The sequence below is a fragment of the Netta rufina genome (genome assembly GCF_964035555.1).
Source record: "Netta rufina genome assembly, chromosome: 2".
Classification (NCBI taxonomy): domain Eukaryota; kingdom Metazoa; phylum Chordata; class Aves; order Anseriformes; family Anatidae; genus Netta; species Netta rufina.
The window spans coordinates 3,055,195-3,077,680 of NC_140124.1; the positions used below are offsets into that span (position 1 = coordinate 3,055,195).

The window sequence follows — 22,486 nt, forward strand, 5'->3', positions numbered from 1 at the left end:
CTGGCACTCCGCTGACATCAGACGCTGCATGGCTGGGACTGGTTGTAAAGCGAGGAGAGCAAAAATGTAAGCTCGGTGTTTCTTTCGCTTCTGGAGCAGGGGCCTTCGGCAGCGTAGAAATCTTTGCCTGCCGGGGGAAGATTTCACTTGCTGCGGAGGTGCTTGATACCTGAAGAAAACCTGAGGTGACACCGAAGGGCAAGCCACCCGCGCTGCTCGTGGCGGTGCTGCTGCAGCTCTGGGACTCCCCAGGTCTCGGGACAGCTGCGTGGAGTCCTCGCTTGATGCCCGGGCTGCCAGTTGGGCTGGGTGGGCCGTCGCCTTGCCCTCTGCTTTCCACTCTTCCTGACGGGTGGAGAGGAGACGCTGGCCATAGCCTGGCAACGGCTTCGTCTGCGTGTAGTAACCGGCTGCGCGGCGCCGGTCCCATGGCAGCGCTGGTAGGAAGGGGAACGAGGTGCAGCGGAGGCACTGGCTGAGCTACACCAGCGGACTCACAAGCCCAGGGATCGGCTGCTGCAGTGTGTACAGCTGGTGCACAGCATCCCAGTGCCTGCACCACATCCTCAGTGGCCCGTGGCGGGGTTGGGGGGACCATCCCCACAGGTTTGTCTCTGGGGAGCTTGGTTCTCGCAACGGGGAGAGATTTACGAGGGTTTTGTTGTTCTGTCTGAAGTCGTGCTGGTGTTTTAGGGAGCTGGAAAGCAGCTTTGCAGTGTAGTATTGCTCGGGTTGCTCGAATGCTGCAGTTTAATCGCTTGCTCGCCTGGCAGTGCCCAGCCTTTCAGGAGATCCCACACTACGACTGCCTGGCAAAAACAATTCTCCAAACACAAACATTGTGCAGTGTGGACCGCCTGAGCTTTCTATAGTGGCAGTGAGGGACTTACAAAGTGGGTCGGAAACTTGGGAACGCTTACTGTTGCCCTTACTCTGAGACACTTAACTTTTCAAGCAGGTAATAGTTTTCCCTTAATTCCTGTTAACAGTTTAAAGCTGTTAAATGGCCTTGGGATGTTTTTTGCTGAAGTCTGCAGGCTTGAAGACTGTTTACTACTTGAATTTTACAGACAGAAGATGTGGCCAAGAGGGAAAAGCAGCTTTATATCTAATCACAGCAGTCTAATGAAATTAGGAGACAAATCTCTCTATAATGATATATAGTGTTTACAGTTCCTTGTACTGCTGACCTTAAAAATTCAATTTGGCCACATATGCTGGTTTGTAACTTCAGAAAGTTTATTTTTATGCATGAACTAATTGACAACTTGAGCATTTATATGTCTGTTTAAAAATAACTCTAAAAATACGTTTGGAAAGGCATTTTCAGTTAATGGAGTTTAAATTGTAGTGGACAGTCCACCTGTCCAAATGAATCTGGAAAAATATTTTCTAACTTCATTAGGAATTTTGTATTCCTAAACACAGAGGTTTACTGGGAGCATGTCAGTACCAACAGTGCAGTTCTGCAGAAGCATGTCTGAAAGGATATCATCTGCATATTGCTTTTTATTTTTAATGCGCTTAAACCACCTTTGGGTTAGTTAGCTGTGACGTGAGGAGTTCAGAAGCCAGTGCCTGCCTGTGTAGCAGTGCCTTGTGTTTCCCTGCTCCACCAGGAGGTGATGGATGTGACACGTGGTAAAAACTGAGCTGAAGGCGAATAAATAGAGGTAGCTGCTGTTAAGTTCCTTTATATTTCCATGAAGCCTACAGTGGGCTTAATATTTTATTAATTAAAATACTTAAGCATATTTGTCAAATATTTTGAGTATCATACCCTGCTCACTGATAAAGGTGTTAGAGTAAACTCTCACTACTTTTGTAAAACTTTCCCTTCTCAGTCCCGAATCTGACCTTCTGGCTAAGGACATCCCACAGCTGAGTTGTGCCTGCTGCTCTTACAGATGGCAACTTCGTGTCAGGGCTTTGTAAGGAGTGGGTTTTCTTTTTTAATTGGGGATTGGTGTGGTAAGACTTTATAAACAAAAACATCCTCTGAAACTCCAGGGTAAGGATGGGAAGCTTAAGTCACTGCCTGCAGATGGACTTGGAAATCAGTAGGGCTCTGCTCTTTGAGGTACTTGGGGTTCTAGAGTTTATAGATCATTAAAAACAACGCTGGTAACTCTTGTTTGTTTAAACGAATTGCAGATTAGGACTTTGTTTCTTAGCTACCAACTGGCAAAGCAATTCCTTATTTTTTTTTTGATAATAAAGAAAAAATTGCAGCAAGTGGAGAGGTTACAAATTTGAATTTCTGAAATTGAAAACTTCAGGAAGGTTGAAGTTACAGCGCTTGCACCTACACAGCCCCACTTCTTGTGGATAAATCTGTATTGTGTGGCTTCCCAGGTGCTTCATTGGCTTCATTTCTTGCCATTGACAATCTTAAGTGTTTATTTTCATTTGTAGAAATGTTCTGCGTGTTGATTTTTATTTTCTATTTATTTTTTTGGCCAAGGAAGAAGCACCTCACAGAGGTAGTGGCATTCTATTCCAGGGATGATCTTTTCATAAAGTTGCAGTTGAGGAGCAGATGGGAGATCCATCCTGCAGCAGAATTTCAGTCTTGTGGCTTTGTAAAGCAGACAGGCCTAAACATTAAAAAGTCCAAACCTGGTGCGTCAAAAAAAAAAGAAATGAGGGTCTTCAGAATTAGCACTTTACCCTTGGAAACTGATTTCTACAACCTGTAAAGGCTCAGGTAGGGGAAGTGGAAGCTTTTATGCCCTCTTTATGATCTACTTACAATATTAAAGTGATGTTTCAAATTCTTTTCCCCCCTATGGTTTGTTTTAGATGTAGCCCTGATGCTGATACTCTTCCATGCTGACATCAACATGGGTGCATGTGCACGAAGCCTCTCTAGGAGGGCGATGTAAATCCTTCAGAAGATGCTGCTAGTTGCATTATTTTTGAAAAGCAGGCGTTCAGGTTGGCAGAGCTCACGTTTATCATTGAGGAGGAGCTCAAAGTTAAGCTTCACCCTCAAAGTTTGTTCAATCAGCACAAGAAGGTTGTCGAAGCGTGTGTCCAGACGTGTATATAATTATAGCGGGGATCACGTTATCCTTGTCTTCACCAAGGTTCAGGGCACGTGGGGGCAGAAGCTCAGAAACCAGACTGGCTGCATATATCTTGAGAGGTCTCACTATTTACTGGGCTCACTATTTACCAGGCTCATTTGAAGTTTCTGGTGTTAACTTTAAGAAGTGCTGGTGGACATTACACTGGCATAAAGGGCTGGGGGACTGTTCTTTCAGGTTTCTGAAGGTTATGTATTTGGGGAACCCGTCCTTCCTCTGGTAAGCTTTGAACCATCAATTAAATGCTCTGAAATTGTGGGAGAGGTGGCGAGGTGTCTCGGCAATAATGGATTTCTGTAAATGCTGCAGAATTTGACAGGTTTACACAGAAGAGAGCGTCCTCGTACAGAGAAAGGCTTCTGAGTAACTTCAATCATCCGTTGTGGCCTGCTGATGCAGCCCCATTACCATGAGCTCTGTGCTGGTGGCCCTGAGGAAGAGAATTGGGGAGGTCACAAGGCTGCAGTAGGGGCGATGCTGCTCCTACAGGGGTCTTGGGGCAGGGCACAAACGTGGAGGAAGGAAGCCAGCCTTTGAAAGAAGGAAGCCAGTCTTTGGTGTTCTCTGCTGATGGAAGAGTGGTTTCCTGCAGGTGCTGGGCTTGTCGTCGTTCATCTTTTTCACTCATAGTTCTTGAACGGTGTCAGAAGAAAAAAGGAAAAGTTAAAGTTAAAAAGTTTAAATAATAAAAAGTTTAGTGTTAGGTCAGAGGTTGGACTGGGTGATCTTGGAGGTCTCTTCCAACCTAGACAATTTTGTGAGGATGTATTGGCTGGGGCACAGAGATTGCACTCTTACTTCTCTTTTGGACAGCTGTATGAATTTAAAACTTGGGTGTTTCAAGCCAAGCCTGTGGAAATCCCACTTTTAAAGCTGCATGTAGTTGCAGTGTGTCACAGAGAACATTTCGGCTAATCACTGCAGGTTTCATTAGGTCTGCTTTGGCAGGGGAACAGCTAATAAATAACAAGTAGTTAAAAGCTTTGTAAAGGTTAGCAGCTTAAATGTACTGACCATCACTGGTGGTGTAAAGAGACTGCTCATCACCTCTCCTGAAAGGAAGCTGTGCAGGGAAGGCAGCACCAGGAGCAGCTGTGTGCACCTGAATCCCTTCAGTCTCCTATCATAGCTTAAACACAGGGGGCCTGATACCCTGCGTTGTAGGGTCATGGAGCTTTTTTCAGGAGTTCAGAGGACATCAGTGCATCAAACGTGCACTGAAGGCCACTTGGTGCAAGAGCTGCAAGCTCAGTGCTTCCTAGAAGCATTGAGGTGCCTACAGGACGCTTCCCAGCACTGTTCCGCTGCTGGTTGCAGACTTTGCTGTCTGTCTGAGCATGTTTCTCTGCTAAAAGGTGATGGAAATGCTGTAGGAATCCCCAAAAAGCTGACTATCGAGAACTGGTTAAGTAATTCATCCAGCTCTTTGCCTGTTTCCAGCAGCCAAACGAGCTAAATGGAGACAAAAAACACCACTTGTTGCTTCCACCAACTAATGCTTTGTGTCAAAAAAAGATGAGACCTTGAGCCTCGTGCAGTTTAAATGTGGGCTCTGCTCTGCTGCATCCCATAACATGGGCGGCTGATGCTCACATACAGCTGCAGGCGTGTCAGTAAGCAGCAGCAGCAGCTTGACAATCTGCTTCCCAAAAGGGAAGCACAGAAGGGTAGACTCTTAATGTGTGTGAATGCAAGTGCTGCTCGCCCCGTCTGGGCCTCCATGTGACCCGTGGTCAGCAGCTCCTGGTTGCCAAGCTTCTTTTGTCATACGAGATCTCAGCAAGAAAGGGACATTGTCATCGTTCTGTCAGCATCTCAGACTTCGGTGATCGTGGAGGAGCTGTGGGCATGGAAAGGTGGTGGGAGGAGTAGTGAGGGGCGGCTAGAAAAGAGTTTTATGCATAACAAGAAATACATTGACCTGGTAATGGTGGTGGTTCTTCTTATTTTTTTTTAATAGGCTAAATCTGTCCGTAAGAATCTAAATTTCTGCTTGCCTGGCAATGCTGCATACGGCAGAGAAGAGAACTGGCATTCTGCTACCAAGGACATGGTCAAGCCAAGTGCCACAGTTGGTCCTTACAAGTCACAGGTGAGTCCAAAGACGAAGTTTGCTTAAGGAAACAGAAATAAATACTTCTATAATATGTTGTTTTTTTTCTAACTAAGTGTATTGAATAACCGCATACAAAAAAATAAAACTCCTCCAACACAGAAAATGAAGAGAGTGCTCTGTTACAGCCAGAGCAGATCTCACTGCGTGTCAGTGCAGGAGATTAATCCTCTGCTCACGGCAGTCAGCAGTTCCTCATCCAGTTGGGCTTTGACAGGAGACATTCAAGGGCATTTGTGAGACTCACCACAAAGTCTTCTGAAGAACAATTACTGGAAATTACTCTGGATAAAAGTTCTTTGACCGTAAGAAGTGAATGTGCTTAAATGTCAGTGCTTAAAACAAACAAAAAATTCCACAGTAGCCCTTGAGTGTGCTTAATGGTAATGGGGCTATAGGACCCCTGTATTGAGCAAGCATCTCAGGGCTGTGCTCTCTGTAGGATTTTGACCCAGCTGTCAAAGGAAGCAAGTCTTTCAGAGCTCTCTTATTCTCAGAAAAAGTTTCCAATGCTTTGCTGGGAAGGAGCGTTCCCTTTTGTCCTACTAAGCCCTTAAGAAATTGAGATTTAGAAGGAAGTCTCCAGTAACCTGCCATCGTTGTGTTGTTTTTTTTTTTTTTTTTTTTTTTTTTTGTCCCTAATGTCATGAGATCTGAATAACAGACCTATTTTCTCCCCCGTTTGTAGTTCTTATGTATCCCGGTCACCTGTTTGCATCCCTGCTGTTTAGTTCGAGGTATCACAAGAAGGCAACTTGTAGAATTCTGATTTTTCACTAGTTTGTTTCAGAGAGTTACTAGCAGTGCCTCCCGAACGGTTAACTGGTTTGTGTGCTGTAGGTAAGAGTTCTTAGTCACAAACACAAACAAAACCCACAATACTTTATCATATGTTTGGTTTCGCTTGCCAGGAAAAACAAGAAATAAACACTAAACGCTTATCCTGCCAAGAAATCAAAGAAGAATACACTCAATATAGAAGCAGTAATGCTGTTGTGGTGCTGTCACTTACTGGCATCACAGATAAAGTTTGACAGCTGCTCACAAAATGCATCTGCGAGCAGTGCTCTGTAGTGGGGCAGTCCTGCAGCTTTAGGATCCATGGCTGTAAAAGGACTTTTTCCTGATTTAGCTCAAATGTTTTTCTGGTAAATGCTTGAGTTTGCTTACTCCTCAGTTGTGATGAGCTTCCTGGAAGCTAAAAGCCCTCTGTGTGCATCTGAAGATACAATATTAGATGTCTCAAAAACAAAACAGTGTGCCCAGTTGTGTTTGCAGAGAGAGCTTAGCATATGCACGCTTCCATTTTCCAGGAACAAACTGAAGCTCTGTCTTGTTATGCTTTGGAAAAAAAAAAAAAAAAAATCCCCTGAGATAGTCTGTGTAGGTTTTAGATAGGGCAAGTCCCTTGTTGTTGTTTTGAGAGGTAGTTGAGTGGGAGCAGAGCTTTTCCCATGCTTTGCAGGGTGGGAAGAATAAAGTAAGAACCAGACCGCAGGAGTTGCCACTTGGTTTTGTTGGAGACAGCATTTTGTTCATTGATTTACTTCATACATTTTTTTTTAAGGTTGAAATTTGGAGTGAAAGACATTTGTGCTTCTGTAGACAGCCCTTTGATTGCAAGGCCTGTTAGGGAGATTATCACTGTCTGAACCTCAGCAGAGAAGCTTGAAAATAAAACAATCAGGCAGCACGTTTTTTCCTCTTTATTTTTTACTCTAACTTGCGACTAGTTTGTACGTAAAGCCAGGTGAGATTTCCCAGTTAGTTTGGAATTTTGTTGAACCAGATCAAAGGAGACTTCAGCGTTTTGGAAGTGCAGACTGATGGGGATGTGTGTGGGGTACGTGAAATGCCTCCTCTGCTGAGCTGTAGTCACATTGTCCTGCACAACTCCCATTAACAATGACTAATGGCTCTGAAAATAAAAGATACATCCAATAGTTACAGGTCCTATTTTTAACCAATGCAAAAGTATTTTTATACTTTAGCCAAGGAGTGTGATTTATCTCCATGCTTTGATTCCGAGGGGACTAAACAAGAAGCCATTGGGTCTCTGGGAGATGAAATATGTCTTGTATGGGATGTGAATGGAACAGTACAGAAAGTGTCCACTCTACAGGATGATACTACCTCTAAAATAACCTGTTATTTAATAGGGGTTTGTTTGGGTGTGTGAGGCAAGGTTGTAGCAACTGGTAAGCCCTCACTTTAAGCTTTTTTCCATTCAAGTGTGCAGCAGTGTCAAAGGGCTGCTCAGTCCTGCTCCCAGTAGGAGCAGGCTTTGCCAGGTAATGCTGCGTTTTCAGACTTAGAGTCAGGAAGAGAGCCTTCTGAGGCTCTGGCAGCTTTCACTAAATCAAATTCTGGCTGAAGAGTTGTAGTAAGCAAGGTTTCACTGGTCTACTATTGAAAAATAGTCACATAAAGAGAGGAAAAAATAATTTCACTTGGTATTTTCTCTTTTAAACAGATGAGGCATGAGGTAGTGGTCGATATTGAGTTTATTTTTATATTATTTAGTTAAAACTGACTTTTAAAAAGACTGTCAGTGACTCTAGAGAGACTTAAAACACAGCTTCACATTCAGACAATGTGAATTTCTCTAAAGCTCTTTGTTTCATTTTGGCTTGTTGAGAGCTTTAGAGCTATTTCTCCCATAGCAAGTGCCAGTCTCGCAGAGCTGGCAATTTTGGCCACATAACTATGATTTTAGTGACAGTGCAGTTTTTAATCTTAAAGCCATAAAATGAGATTTTAGTAAATCTGTTGAAATGTTTTTAAATACGAGGACCCACCCATCGTCATTGCACTGTTTCTTCCTTTCATATTCTGGTTTTAACACTTTTCAGGATTTTAAGTACATGGGTGAGATTTCTCTACAGTTATTCAAAAAGGATTTAGCAAACACTTTGTTTTGTGTGATCTAAGGCTAGTTTGGCCATGCTGATGAAAGGTGTTTTTCTGTTTTTTAAAGCTTCCCTGCCAAAAAAAAAAAGTTAAATCTGTCTTTCTGTACTTTCTATAGTTGCATTTGAAATGGAGGAGGCGAAGTGTATCTTATCCTCAGTCTTAAAAGAGCTCTTGCTCTCCATCCTCTGCAGCCAGGTAGCCAGAGTTCAGCATGGCTTTTAAGTGCTAGGATTTCAGATGAAGCTTTCGGCTGTGGTGCCTCTCAAATTCTTCCTGCTGACAGGTTGTACACAGAGGGGCTGAAGGTGGTGAGAGATTAGTGTAAGGAAGGGATTCCTTTTATGCAGCAAGTTTTTTTTTGTTTTTTTTTTTTTTCAGTCTACCTACTGACCGTTCACTTACCAAGAACACGAATTTCTGAGATGGTTTCAGGAAGGTGGGTTGAGTTACAGAAACTGAAAGGTGGCATCTTGAATGAAACGCATCTTGAAATAGGAAATCCCCTTGATAGATTTTTTTTAAGCTGAGATGTTGGTGTTTTTCTTTGCTTGAAAAATCACCACTTACTAAGAAATACTTCTAGAAATGGTTGGGGAAAAGAGGCAGCTAAATGTTCTCCTTGGTTTACACCTTTCCCTCCCTCCTGTGGCCTCTTACAGCTTCTGCTACAGCTGGCTGCTTCTGCTGTTGGTGGTTTGAGACTCCCAAACCTCACTTGCAGAAGAGGAGTCGGTACCCTGTCTTGACTGGGGAGCTTTACTTAGGAGAACAGAAGGGACCTAGTTCAGTACAACATTATATATAAATTTATATTTTTTTCAGGAAAGCTTGAGGTTTTATTCCAGGACCAGTACTCGAAGAGAGGTTACTTTTCTTAACCCCACTTTTCTCTGAGGTTTACAGATGTCCTTCCCTGCTTACATGGGGCTCTCTGTAGGAATATTTCGGTTCTCAGGGTGTATAGCAGGGGTAACTGCTGTACTGTTTTCCCAGAATGGATGTGGATGCCTGTGACATGTGCATTTCCAGTCATATAGGCTAGAAGACTCTGAGCTTGTCAACTTCACACTCAAAAACCTACAGTGTGAAATCTGTAGAGAATTCCTGTTATTGTACAGTAAGTAATCTTTATTTCTTACTTTCTTATTTTTAGGAGATGCATTATCTTGTCAGATTTGGACTACCTTAAGGCAGGGAAAGGAAGAAGTTTTAGACAGTATCCTCTTATAATACTTACATTTCATTTTCCTGACAAATTATTTAGCTCCTCGTATAAAAGACAAGTTTAACTTTGCCCTTACTGCTCACTGGCATAAACATCTAATGTTAACAATTTTTCCCTTTTCAACATAGGTAAATAGCAAGAAACAAAAAATGGACACTCAAATATTTTCCCCATTACTAGGGGCAATTACTAGCACGCCACCTTCGTTGGAATCTTCCCAGCTGTATAGCGACTGGTCAGCATGTGGAGAAGACAACAGCACAAAAACATCTTTGCAAGACTGCACAAAAAAACGGTATGAACCTTCTTGGCATAATCTCATGGTGGTGGTCTGCAACACTGAAATTGTTCCTGAGCAGCACGAGTGGGATTCTGGGTTGGTTTAAGAAGAGGTTATGGAATAACCTTGCCCATTGTGGCCTTTCAGTACTTGAAGGGGGCTTAAAAAAAAAAAGATGGAGAGCAACTTTTTATGTGGAAGTTGCTGCTAGGACAAGAGGGAATGGTTTTATACTAGAAGAGGGGAGATTTAGATTAGAGGTTAGGAGGAAATTCTTCACTCAGAAGGCGGTGAGGCCCTGGAACAGGCTGCCCAGAGAAGCTATGGGTGCCCCATCCCTGGAGGTGTTTAAGGCCAGGCTGGATGTGGCTTTGGGCAACCTGGTCTAGTGGACAGGCACCCCTGCCTGTGGGACAGGGCAGTCTTTAAGGCCCCTTAAAGGCCCAGCCCAAGCCATTCTGTGATTCTGTCTTCATTAGACCCTCAGATTACTGTGTAGTAGTTGGTGTAGAGCTTGTGAGAAAAGATGAGGGAGTCTGTGTATGTGCATGTATGTAAAAACTTAGAAGTTTGGTAAGGATAGTACAACTTCATTGCTAGGGAATGAAATGGGAAACTGCCATGAGAACTCCTTTAAAAACAAACACAAAAACCCTCTCCTTCCTTACCCCATCACTCAGTGCTGCAGCTCATAACGATCCTGCCTGGTGGTGCAGTGTCATGGAACATGAGCAGTACGGAGGGTGCTGGACACAGATCGGATGTCAGTGGTACCCATTTGCTTCTGAAAGCAGAAATATGTGCAGCACTGCTCTTGTTGCAGCCTACTGTCTTCATGTGCCCTTGACTAATGCACTCAGGTTTTCATTTTATAATACATCAAAAAATGTGTTTTGAATGCTGGCTGAATGCAAAGCCCTTTTTGGCTTGCATCATGCAATAACTTGAACCATGTATTAAGAATAAATAAGTGAACTTTCAAGTCAGCTAAAATTAGCTGGTTTACTACACAATTTCCTTTTCTTGATGGAAAAGATTAATGTTCTCCTCTGAGGTTAAAAGCCTTGTTTTCCCCCTAATTAAAACAGACAGCTTTAAAATGCTCTCAGAGAGGGGAGGATCGCTGAGTTCTCTGTAAATTACAACAGGCTTCCTGATTTGCACTTCTCTTGGGTTCTCAACCTTAAGACCAAAGCTATTTTATCGTTATAGCCCTCCCTTGGATGTCTTATGGAGTCCTCTATGGTAGATCTCTGAAAAGATCACCATAATTCTTTAGCATTTGACACATACATCACTTTGAAACTTATCAAGGAAAAAAGGCAAAACCAGAAACAATTTAATTCCTCTGGAGAAATTCACTCTGAGTCCTGAGTATTGCAGGCACTTGTGATCCATCTGGTCTTAGTAATGCAGTAAAATTATTAAAGGGACAGAACGAGGCTGGGCAAATCTACCATGTCCACTGACTACTCCATGTCAGTAGAGAGTAAGTAAAACTGCTTTTTGGTCGTGATAAGTCAGGTGGGCAGACAGAAAATCATGACTTCTGTAAAATCATGAGTTATATGAGGATTGTGAGGAGTAGGGAATGAGTTCATAGTATACAAACTAGGATAGCTACTATGGTTTTATTGTATACTACAATTAAAATTGGAATGTTGATCCATTTCAAAAGTTGAAATAATTTAAACAGTGAATTGATATTAGGCTTCTCACTCCTTTTTTCTTAATAACACGTGCTGGCAGTATAGTACTGCCTTATTTTCGGGATTTGTTGGTGCAGACTGACTAGCTTTTGACACTTGCTACCAGTGCTGCTGTCGGTGCTAGCATTTCTAGTATCAATCTTGCTGTATTTAGAGTCACAGAATGTCCTGAGTTGGGTTTGTATAAGGGAAGGGATAGTTGAACACTTGGTGTTGTCACAAACACTTAACAAAATTCTGAGTTTTCCAGCATGGGATTACAAAGTGGTTCAATAGGTCTTAAAAATAAAATTTCATTTAAAAAGTGATTAAGATTAAAACAGTGGATCTTTGATATCAAAATTGAATAAATCAGAACCCTCAAGATTTTGAGAATGATGATTGTATTCACCCTACAAAGCAAACAGTCAAGATTTGAAGAAATGTTGTGTTCAATTAAATAGTTGCATTGATTGGGAAGAGATCTTCTGGTGCTCCTGTCTCTTCATGTAACAGCTAGAGAAATCTCCAGTGAGGCAAGAACTTAAGAATTAGGAAACAACAAAGGAACTTGGTTCTTTTGCTTGTTTTAGGCTATAGAATTCACAAATGCAGGAAGAGATTTCTGTATATTGCTGCTGAGAATATGTTAAATTCAGAACACTTAAGAGATGCTGCTAATGCAAGTTAAAGATCAAAATTAATATTTTACCTTTTCTTTTACATGTTTTGTGTAGGAGAAAGACGTACTTATGTAGACACTATTTTTTTCAGGGCACAAGTAAATCTTCCTTATTCTGGCAGTGGCCCTGATATGTTTGGGCTCGTGTCGAGCATTTTAGAAGAGCCAAACAAGGCAGAACCAGTTACAGATTGGTAAGTTTATTCTGAAAATTATTTTATGTTGCATATCAGTCTTGCATTCTTTTATCATCCATACACATTTTGAATGATTTCATAGAATTTAGAGGTAAGGGTCTTATAAATGTCCTTAGATGTGAAAGCTTTTTTTTTTTTTTTTTTTTTTTTTTTTTTTTTAAACAAGCGGTCAAGGTAAACTGTTAGAAATGAAAAATTTGTAGTCTCATCTCAAAGCATTTGGAGGAAAAACTTCAATTTAAAATAATAGGTACTTGACTAAATAGAGTCAAATCTAAAATGTTGAATCTAAAACCTCCAGTGCTGAATATAAATATATATATAAATAATTAAAATAATTATAAACATGAGAGGACAATGTTGGCAGTCAGATCTCTTATTGAACTACAGCAGGAACTTCCCTGCCCTGAAATTTTGTAGGAGAGCTGTGTGTGACTAGAATGTAATGGGGGGACTGTGTTAGGGGCAGAAACCAACCCTGAGATGTGAACTATTGCACTGTATAAAAAAAGTGTTCAATTATTGCTGGAATTTTGTTTAATTTCGTTACAGGAATTCTCTTTCAAGATTGTTTCCACCAATGTGGGGACCTGATCTTGGGAACAATGGTGAATTCTCAGGGCTTTCATCTAAGCACTCTGAAGAAAACAAGGATCTTTCAAACCTGATGTGCACACAGAACTACTACCAAGAGCAGCTGCAGAAGTCGCGTGATGTGGAGATGCTGCACAGAGGGTTAGAAGACCTTCATCTCCTAGAGTCTTGGCTTTCTCCATCTGGCCCTTGCACTCAGCCTGATAACATGCTGAAGAACAGTTATCCTGACAACTCCTCTTTCCAGAATAATAATTCAGTTCACCAAGAAGGGTATTCATTTCCAAGTGCCGACTATAATCAGCACTTGTGCAGTTACAACCACACGAGGTTAAATGGGGACTGTGAAAAAATCAGTCCCCGTTTTAATTTTTCTTCTAGAAACAGACTTAAAGACGATGCTAGCATTCAGAAAGAGTATTGGAAAATCGAAAGAACAAGGAGCAACATCACGAATAATGACACACATGAACAAACTAAATATTCCTCTGATCTTTCCAACCAGCCTGTTGACGACTCCTGGGATAAAGTGTCCCAGGACAACCACTTCTTTTCTAAAAGATATGAGAACTTTACAGCTGCTCATAAGTCACAGTCATCTGTTCACCCATCACTATATTTTTTCAATCAACCATCTAAAGAAAATTTTTCTGGAGTGACAAACAGAAAACCACAGGAAAGCCACATGCAAAATGGTCATCAGAGCTTTACTTTGGGGGATGCTTTTAATAACAATGAATCTAAGATCCATGCTAGTCCTAAAGAGTGCTCTCATAAAACTTCGGAGTATGATTTGTCTGTCATAAATATGCAAAATGGGAGTTATTCACCATACCATACGTGGCTGGATGGAAAAACTGCAGGTCCAACAGCTGCGTCGGATGTTTTGTATGGAAAGCAGCTGGTAACGAGCCCCCAGTCATCTTCTGGGGTTTCAACCATGTCTGGTGGTTCTCCCACCCATCACTCTGTAACACACTCCTCCTACTTCTCACAGCTCTCCCCCGTCCTCCCTTCAAGGAAGGATGGAAGGTTACACCCTTCAAATGGTGTTTCTAATAATTTGGGACTTTCTAATCTAATCTCAGAAAACCAGAAGCAATTGAAACCCTTTGGATGCTCGCAGCACGAGTCCTTGACCAGTAAGGAGTGGCAGCACCGCAAATTCCCCACGAGTTTTTCATCCAGCTGGTTAACGCAGCCCAATTCTGTGAGGGAAGACCCCGAGCTATTCCACAGATTGCAAAAAAAGCAAACGCAAGAAAACGGTAATAAAGATGATAGAAGAGGCAGAAGGAACTGGGTTCCCCATTTTGGATATGCAACCCCAAACCGCCCACAGTTCAGCGTGTTCCGAAAAAAGCCCGAACAGAACGGTGGTGGCATGTCAGATCTCATCAGTCCTCCTTTTCTCCCCTCCTTCCCATTGATGGCTGATTTTAAGCAAAATCCTGGCTTCCCTCCGTTTAATCACCACCTGTTTTCATCAGCAAATAACTTCAACTTCCCCCCTTCGCCCTTTCCGTTCTCAGAACTTGTTGATCTTCTTCATTATGACGATTTTAACCGCTTGAACCCTTTCATCAGTGATCTGTTTTGTGGGGAAATAACCGCGCCGTACTTTGCCTTTCCGACACCGTTTAACAAGTACAGGCCTCCAAGAAATCGCAGCGGACCCGCTAATGAGCTTCATACCCACCTGGAGGAGTGTTATGAGCAGTGGAGAGCTCTGGAGAAGGAGAGAAAGAAGGTAAACCATAAATAAATAGCTTTCTGTCAAAGCTGGTGATGGGATCAAACAATCAACAGAGAGCAGATGCTCTGGCACTTCTGCGGAGCAGAGGGTTCTGTTGTCACACTGTTAGATTTAAATACTTCAGGTGCCATCTGAAACATTTATTTTCCCTTTCCACTCAGACAGGGCTGCTGACACGACATTTTTCTCCATTAACCTGCAATATTTACTACAGCAAACATAAGTGTCACTGGCCAAAGCACTGAATTATCTTTAGCTTGGATGCTGGTTTTTAGTTTTATGGTCAATAAGAGATCACCAGCTGCTTGTTACTCATTCAGTACGCTTTTGTTATGATTCTGGAGCCACCGACCATATATGATGATAAATAGGACCAGTGCTAGCACAGGTGATTCTTGTAGACTGGTGTTTTATGCACCTCTGTAGTGTGAATGTTTATATTATGTTCAGGAATTGCTTTTCTTGTCCCACCCTCTTTCTCCCCAGCTAGATCTTTAAATGATGTATTTGAAACCCAGGTTCTCCTTTTCCTTAGCGCAGTCACTTAAAGAGAAACAAGAGAAACTTGTGTTGTTTTTTATTTAATTAAGCTAACAGTCATCCTCAAGTGTTTTTGTTTCTTGTTTCTTGTTTTTACTAAATCTTTGGCTTAGTAAAAAAAAAAAAAAAAAAAAAAAAAAGAAGGAAAATAATCCTGGCCACCCTTTTCACAGCTGTAGAAGACACCTGCAGTGTCTTGTGTGGATGTGACTTCTCCCAGAGGTTCCCATTCTTACCTCAGATTCTCTTTAAGAAATTCTGTCTGCGAGGGGACCGTGCTCCTAATAAATGTCTTACTTTTAGGACTGAAAGCTCTGAAGGAGCAGGAATTGCTTCCCCAGGAAGAGTCAAATCTCCTAACTCTGCAGCAGGTCTTGGCAGCTGCCCTGTTGCTTATCTACAGTCCCAGCAGATATGCTGAGTACCTGCTTTCTGCCTCTGGTAGGGAAGTTTCCTGATCCTTGGAGAAGAGGCAGGCTTCTGACCCAGCTGGCTTGCTGGAGAGCACCTCTTCACCTCTTTATTTCTAGAGCTTTGTAGATCTACCTAGATCTACAAGAACTACTTGTCTTGTTTGCTCATGGATGCCCTTACCTCTTCTCTGCCCATTAAGAATTCCTGGTTGACAGCTGAATGTTCTTAATTGAAAGGATTTAATCAGTGAGCTTGATCTGGTCCATTTTAAGTGATCATTTATCCTAGTGGTCTACTCAGGCTACAGCCTTCAGTCCTTGACTTTTTTTGTGGTAAAAGCTACGCCTGCAGATAGCTTTGTTTACGAGCATAAACTCTTCTCAGTCCTACAGGCCAGCTGCGATAGCATGGTTCACATCCCTACAGCCAAAATATTTCATCCTTAAATGAGGATGACTGTCACGACTGCCTGACAGGAACGTGCCTGGACTGCATTAATTGCTGGTTGTGGCTCTCATCTGGACAAAGGCTGGCTGGCAGGGAGTAAAACTGTCAGAAACTGCTCTCACGCTCCTGACAGTCTGAACTATGCTAGGACAGCGCTGAGGCCTCTGTGTCAGTGTTGTTTAGCTCATTAGGATATTCATCTCACCTTTCCTTGGTCTGTAAGAAGGGTTTGCTCTTGAGGTTCTTGCCCTTTTGGTGTTCTCAGCCTGCAAGCTTTCTGAAGAGGGTAGGCACAAACTCCTCACAGTGGGACTTGTGTTGAAGTTTGGCACAGTGAGCGTGGTTCTTTCGCAACATCTTCCTCTTCTAGGAAACTGTCGTCAACAAAATATTACTAATTGCCCATTTGGAATTGCCTGTAGTATTAAATTGGCTATAGATTAACACTAGAAATTGTTTCTTAGCTGTCATCCTTGAATACCAGGTGGGGTTAGGTAAATTCATGACCCTTTCTCTGACTTTTTTTTCCCTGAATGTCAGACTTCAAGAGTTGGCTGTAAGTGCAGTCATTAAGCTCTATACTTAATGATCCTGTGTTAGGAGAAAACAGACACCCAGTAGTAAGGATGCTAGCAAAGCAAGCAGGAAGAGACTTCAGCACATGTTTTTAGTCTGACTGTGGACTTAAACTTACCCTGAACTGCAGCATAATACCTGATCTTTGTCCTCAGTCCCTTTGTACAATGAAGAAGGACCAAGGTAGGGAATCCACTGCTAGTTTTAGCTCTTTTTATACTCCAGGTACAAGAAGCTCCTATCCAGAACCAGGTTTGGTGGTGCTTAGTCACTACTTGTGTTGTATACCATTTGGGCCAGCTCCTTTCTCAACAGAGAGTCTGGCAGCTGTGTTGATGACTTTCAGAGCCAATACCAGATTGTTAAATCTGGTTTAATTCTGATGCAATTCAGATGCAACTTGTGCTCCTGTGACCATCTGTTTCTTTTGTTATGATCATAATATGCAACGATAGATGCAGTGAGAGACAGAGTTTAAATAACTGGTATAGAGAATAAGAAAGGCTCTGCCTTAGCCTATGCCCAAGGTTGGTTAAAATAAAGCTGCCCAAAGAACTTTATTCTAAGGTTGAGCTGAATTACATAAATATTCTTTTTTCTGTAGCTGGCTGTACATCTAGACATAATTGGGAGTGTTTTTGCTGTGAATGCAGTCAGAAGCAAAGATAGGAAGCAATCTTCTAATGCATTTGAGAGCTCTTAAATGAAAACCTTGGTTGTAATTTTGTGCTGCTTTCAGACAGTTAAAATGGGTATTCATTTCCCCTTCAGACTGAGGCTGACCTCGCAAGAAACTTCCCAGGAAAGCGCGTATCTAGCTCAAACAACACTCCTGTGTCTCGGCTGCCTGCTAACCCATCCCGCGTTGATCGCTTGATCGTTGACCAATTTCGAGAACAGGCCAGGGTAAGATTTCTTGAAATATTGTCTGGTGAGTTCTAATACCTGGTTAAATGCTTCATTTCTCTCCTTTTTTTTTTTTTTTATTTAATTTTAATAGAGGGTTATAAATAGTTAGCGATTTTGGTGTTTTCAATGTGTCTGGTAGGTGCTCACCTTGATAGGGAGAATGGAAAGGCTTCGTGGTGCCCCTGTGCACGGTAACATACCCGCGACGTTGGAACACCACAGGGAAGCCATCCACGTAACACAAGCGAGGCGTAAGGATGAGATTGTTAATGCTGCTAATCTGCAGAGACCAGGAGCGCTGCGCTATAATAATGAGAAAGGTAAATACTTTCCATCTGGTAGTTCTTGGAAAATCTTTTCCGAAGACTTAACTATGAAAATAAATGATTTGAATTATGCAGCAATTCTTTTATCTTCAGGGAAAAAGAAAAGTTGTAAAAAAAAAAAAAAAAAAGTCTAAACCTGCCACTTAAGTAAAATTGTTTGTTTTTTGAAGAGCTTTTTTTTGTTACTACATTAAACACTTTGAGACCTTCTCCTCTTTAATAAAAGACAGCTATAAAATCTGTTTAGTGATATTATCTAACCGGATGTAGTTCTTAAATCAAAATGTACTTGTTCTTAAGTTTATTTTTTTATTAGTGCTGTTTGGCTAAATCTTTTTCTCTTTAGCTTATAAGATAAAAAATGTGTTGGTGCTGTGTTACTTCATGGTGTTTACCTTATCAAAGTCACAAAACCACCAGAAATTAGACTTTCTAATTCCTAACTTCTGTTAAAGTAAAGCCAGAATAATTTGCAGCAGAAACATGTATTTCTGTAGAGACATTGTGTGCTGTTCTGCAGTGTTTTTCTCACCTGGCACAGCTGCTACTTAACTAAAAGATTAACTTCAAGAATTTACCATAAATCTGTTTTCTAACTGACTTTGAAAGCATATTAATTGCTAAAAAGTTAACAAACAGTATCTCGTTATGTATTACAAATTGCTATTGGCAAGCAATTCTTAGAAAGTAGCCATATGATATAGAACTGAGGGAATTATGCTTTACATACTAATTTTTCTGCGAGTTGGACAAAGCAGACTTTGCTAAAGTGGCATATTAATTGGAGGAAATGTGCTCATAACACAAACATTTTCATCTACTACTAATTTATCAGTACTAAGGCACAACGAGGAGAAGTTGCATTCCCTTCTAATAGAGTAGGGTACATGGTAACTGCTGTTCAGTGTAGTGACTGTACAGCTGCTACCTCCAAAACCTCAATGCCTAAAGGTGCAGATCATTACTTTTCTTCAGAAAATACCCATCTCAGGCAAAGGTTTCCAGAGGAGACTCCACTTCCCTGGCCTCATATGGATCCATGCGCAGCGCTGGCCTGCGGCTTTGTGGGATAACTTTCCTCGTAGGAGGGGAAAGCTTAACTGTAAAGAGTCAAAATACTTAGTTTTCACAAATTAGGTGTCAAGCATCTTCTTAATTATGTCATACACTTAAAAGTAACAGTCCTGTAAGCAAACCACCTTTAAAAAAACACTCTGAAAGTTGTATGATATGATTTGAAATGCAAGTATAGGGCAGGAAGTAGACATCTTACAAAGAAAACCCAACACCAACCATGTTTTTGTAACACTTCTTTTTTTTGACAACACAGTCAAATTATGTGGAACCATTACGTAAGCTGTTCTGTGTTGCACTTGTAGTTAAGAATTGCAATTACTTCTGTCGCTAACACTGACGTTTCTAATGTTGATGTGGTTCTGAAGAAGAGTTGTGCTGCTGTTGCTTGTCTAAGTTCAGACTAAATTGCACATAGAAAAGCCTCAGGTCTGTTTTCTGCTGTGAAATAATTTTGCCCTGGGTTCTGCTGCTGATTAGGTAGCCAAAGTTCGGCAGCAGGTCAGTGCTGCTGGCAGGTAGGCAAAGGAGGAAAAAGGGATTGCCTCCAGCTCCTCTGGCTGGCCTGAACTAGGTACTATACTATCATACTTGTTTAATATCATTGTAGATAGAATAATTAAGCCTAATTAATGTTATCAAAGGAGACTATCGCAGGCATGGTGATTATGCCAGTGAATTTTAAACATGATTATGGTTGCTCGTAGTGTGAGATGTTAGAGCTATCAGTTGCAAGAGGGGGAATAACTGCTGGAATTCAACCGTTGCAGTAACAGGGTGCAATGTTAGCTGCTTCTTGGTCAATTTTTGTGTATTTCCAATATATTATCAGGCTTGTGTGCTAGTTTTACCCATAATATATTTTTTGGTTGCAGATGTTTTGGCTCTGGCAGCTGCCATTAGAGAGTTGGCTGCTTCCACACGCAAGGCTCGTACCGCGCTGTGGTGTGCGCTACAGATGACTTTGCCAAAAACCTCTTTAAGTGGCCCAGTACAACAGGATGACATTGAAAAGGCCTTGCAAGAGCTTCGTCCCCCAAGCACAAGCACACAAGAAAGAAACAGCGTGGAGCATGAAAAAGGAAGTGAAAAAGAACAACCTGAGGAACCCATGAGGATTCTGGATTAATAACAAATACTTGAAGGGAGGAATAGGGATGAGGATTGAGAGGGAAGGGCAAAAGGCCTGCCTAGTACTGAGGGGGGCATTTTGATGGGCTATCGGAAAGTAAAAGGGTTAAAAATAACCAATCAGTGCTGCAATTCTATTACTGTGATTCTGGTGTTGAGAGACACATCCTGTAATAGTGTTAATGCAATTTTAATATTGCTGGTTTTGCGATGTCTGCTACATAAGAATTTTATTATTAAGAGGAACTAAACAGTAGCTGAGCATTTCCTTGTCTGCTTATCCAAAGCTCTGTATCAGCTGTGACTCAAGCCATGACCCGAGAAACCAGTGAGACCGAACTTAATTCTTTTGTTAATGATTTAATTTAGCATACTTAAAAGAAGAAAAAGCAACACATTTGAAAGGTATTTAATTCAGGTGTTTTTTTCTTTTGATTGTTTTGCACCATGATGTAGTTTCTTGAAGTGCCAAAGTGATCAGTAAGTAGTTTATATCCTGTCACAGAGCAGTCCACCTCCTGTAGTGTTTCTGCGAGCAGGAGTCGTTGATCATTCAGGTTATTGCTGAATTTAACGAGAACAAGTGGTGTTTCCTGGTGATTCCATGAGATGCTTCAGCAGTTGTGCTGCTGATTCAGTTTCTACCTAGACCAATGTAGACTGAGATTTCATATCCTTTATTCCATATAACAACGTTTTACATCTTAAAAAAAGAAACAAAAAAGAAAAAAAGATTTTGTAGATGTGCAGTAAGTACTGCATTAGTAGGCAATGTAAAATTGTCACTCAGGATTAAAAACTAGATGTATTGATTTCTCACTGGGTTCAGACCCATGAACTAGAGAACATAATATGCACTTAATTAGAAAATATTTTTTGTTACTAATGGAAGTTTGTGGTACTATAATTATTCAGAAACATTCCATATTTATTTTAATACGTTTATTGAATGTTTATTTAAAATTTGATTTTAGTAATATAATGTTGCATCTTTTGCCAAACCTTCCGAATAATCAGATTTAACGATTTACTCAGGAAATATGTATATTATAATATAAATACACACGTGGTATATAGGGATTTTGGGTGGGAAGGGATGTTTGCAAAATATTTACGCAAAGCTAACTATGTACTAGATTACCAAAGCTGTTTAATTCATTTTCCGCATGGAAGATTTTCACTTAATTGCTGTTAACTAGTCTCCGTTTTGTGGCTTAGACAATCAGAAGTGTCGTGTGTCAGTGTGGATGTTCAGGGTGAGAACTAGAAAGGGAAGAGGAATTCCAGTTTTGTTCGTAGGGCACGTCAATATTTTAATGCTTTAACAGCTGTCTTAATGGGACAGGATCTGTTAACATGTGCTTGTAACCAGCTGCGGCTCCTGGGTGCTGGGATATTGGCAGGTGGTTTTGGAGAGCAGGTCTTGTTTTAAAAGTCTATTAATTATGAAGAAAGGTTGAAAGACAAAAATAAGGACTTATTTGTGTTCCATAATGTTCGATGTTAAATTCAACACTTTGTGGATAAATAGAATTGTCTCCATATATATGCACTTGCAAAATGTTCAGTAGTTTTGGATCTGTGAATGTTTCTAGAACAGATACAGACTCAGTAGTCCCATCCTTAACTGGAAGGAGGCAGTAACCACAGAACCCCGTAGATGCAAGGTTACACGAGCCCCTTTGTAATGCACTGAATAAAGCTCAAAAGCTGGAGTTGACGGAAATCAGAATCTTAGTGTAGCAAGATCATTTTTTCCTAATGAAAGTGAATTCAATTTAAATGAATATTTACAGCCTTAGCCTAAAAAAGAAAAGGTACTGAAGAGTTTTTTTAGTGTTTTCCTTGTGTGCGTGCAGTTTATTTGCACAAATTAATTTCAGAATTTGCTTTTGTGAAACTAATTAACTATACTTCACGGTTTAGAAAGTGGAGTCTGCAGTATTTCAGTTAATGACTAATCTTTAATTATGGTTACTGTACTGACGGGAAGTCAGAATTTGGAAGCCTTGATCTGCTTTTCTGTTTACAGAACAATCGTGGTCCTGCGGGATTGCTTTGTGGTGGTGGATGTACAGGGCGTGGTAGGTCCTATACTGTATCGCTTGTGTGTTAATTATTATTGTGAGGGAATGTGGTCTTAATTGGTTCATACCATAGTTAATGTGCCTTCAGCCGTCTCAGTTTTCAAAACCAGTAACTGTGCTCACTCTGTTTTTTCCATTGCAGTTTAAAACCTCCCTTAAAAAGGGTTACGGTGGCTGCGTTTGGCTGCAGCTAGCACCTGGCACGCTCAGTCCCATTGCTCGTGGGACTGCCCAGCACAAAGCTCCATGGCTGCAGAGAATTATTGGGGTCAAATGTGTTCAGTACGGGACATCCCTCATCATGCCCCACACATGCAAGCACCATGTGCTCAAGCTTCACTTTGCCTTGCTCTGCTTTCCTCGAAACCCCAGGTCTTCATATCAAAATGATTTTGTGGCCATTTCTTTAAATTATTCAAATATAGGTAGCACTGGACCTATGAAG

The 22,486-nt window shown here is 41.3% G+C and overlaps 1 protein-coding gene across 1 annotated transcript; it reads left to right on the top strand.

Annotated features, from left to right (window-relative positions):
- Nucleotides 1-479: 479 nt before the first annotated feature.
- Nucleotides 480-19,952, top strand: LOC311207118 (uncharacterized protein; the record flags this gene model as incomplete). Its single annotated transcript, XM_084283019.1, has 8 exons — nt 480-606; nt 5,050-5,181; nt 9,469-9,635; nt 12,083-12,184; nt 12,740-14,531; nt 17,286-17,420; nt 17,563-17,743; nt 19,699-19,952. The coding sequence occupies exons 2-8, from the start codon at nt 5,140-5,142 to the stop codon at nt 19,950-19,952; spliced, it is 2,673 nt and encodes an 890-aa protein (XP_084139145.1). The 5' UTR covers nt 480-606; nt 5,050-5,139.
- Between the last annotated feature and the right edge of the window lie 2,534 nt (nt 19,953-22,486).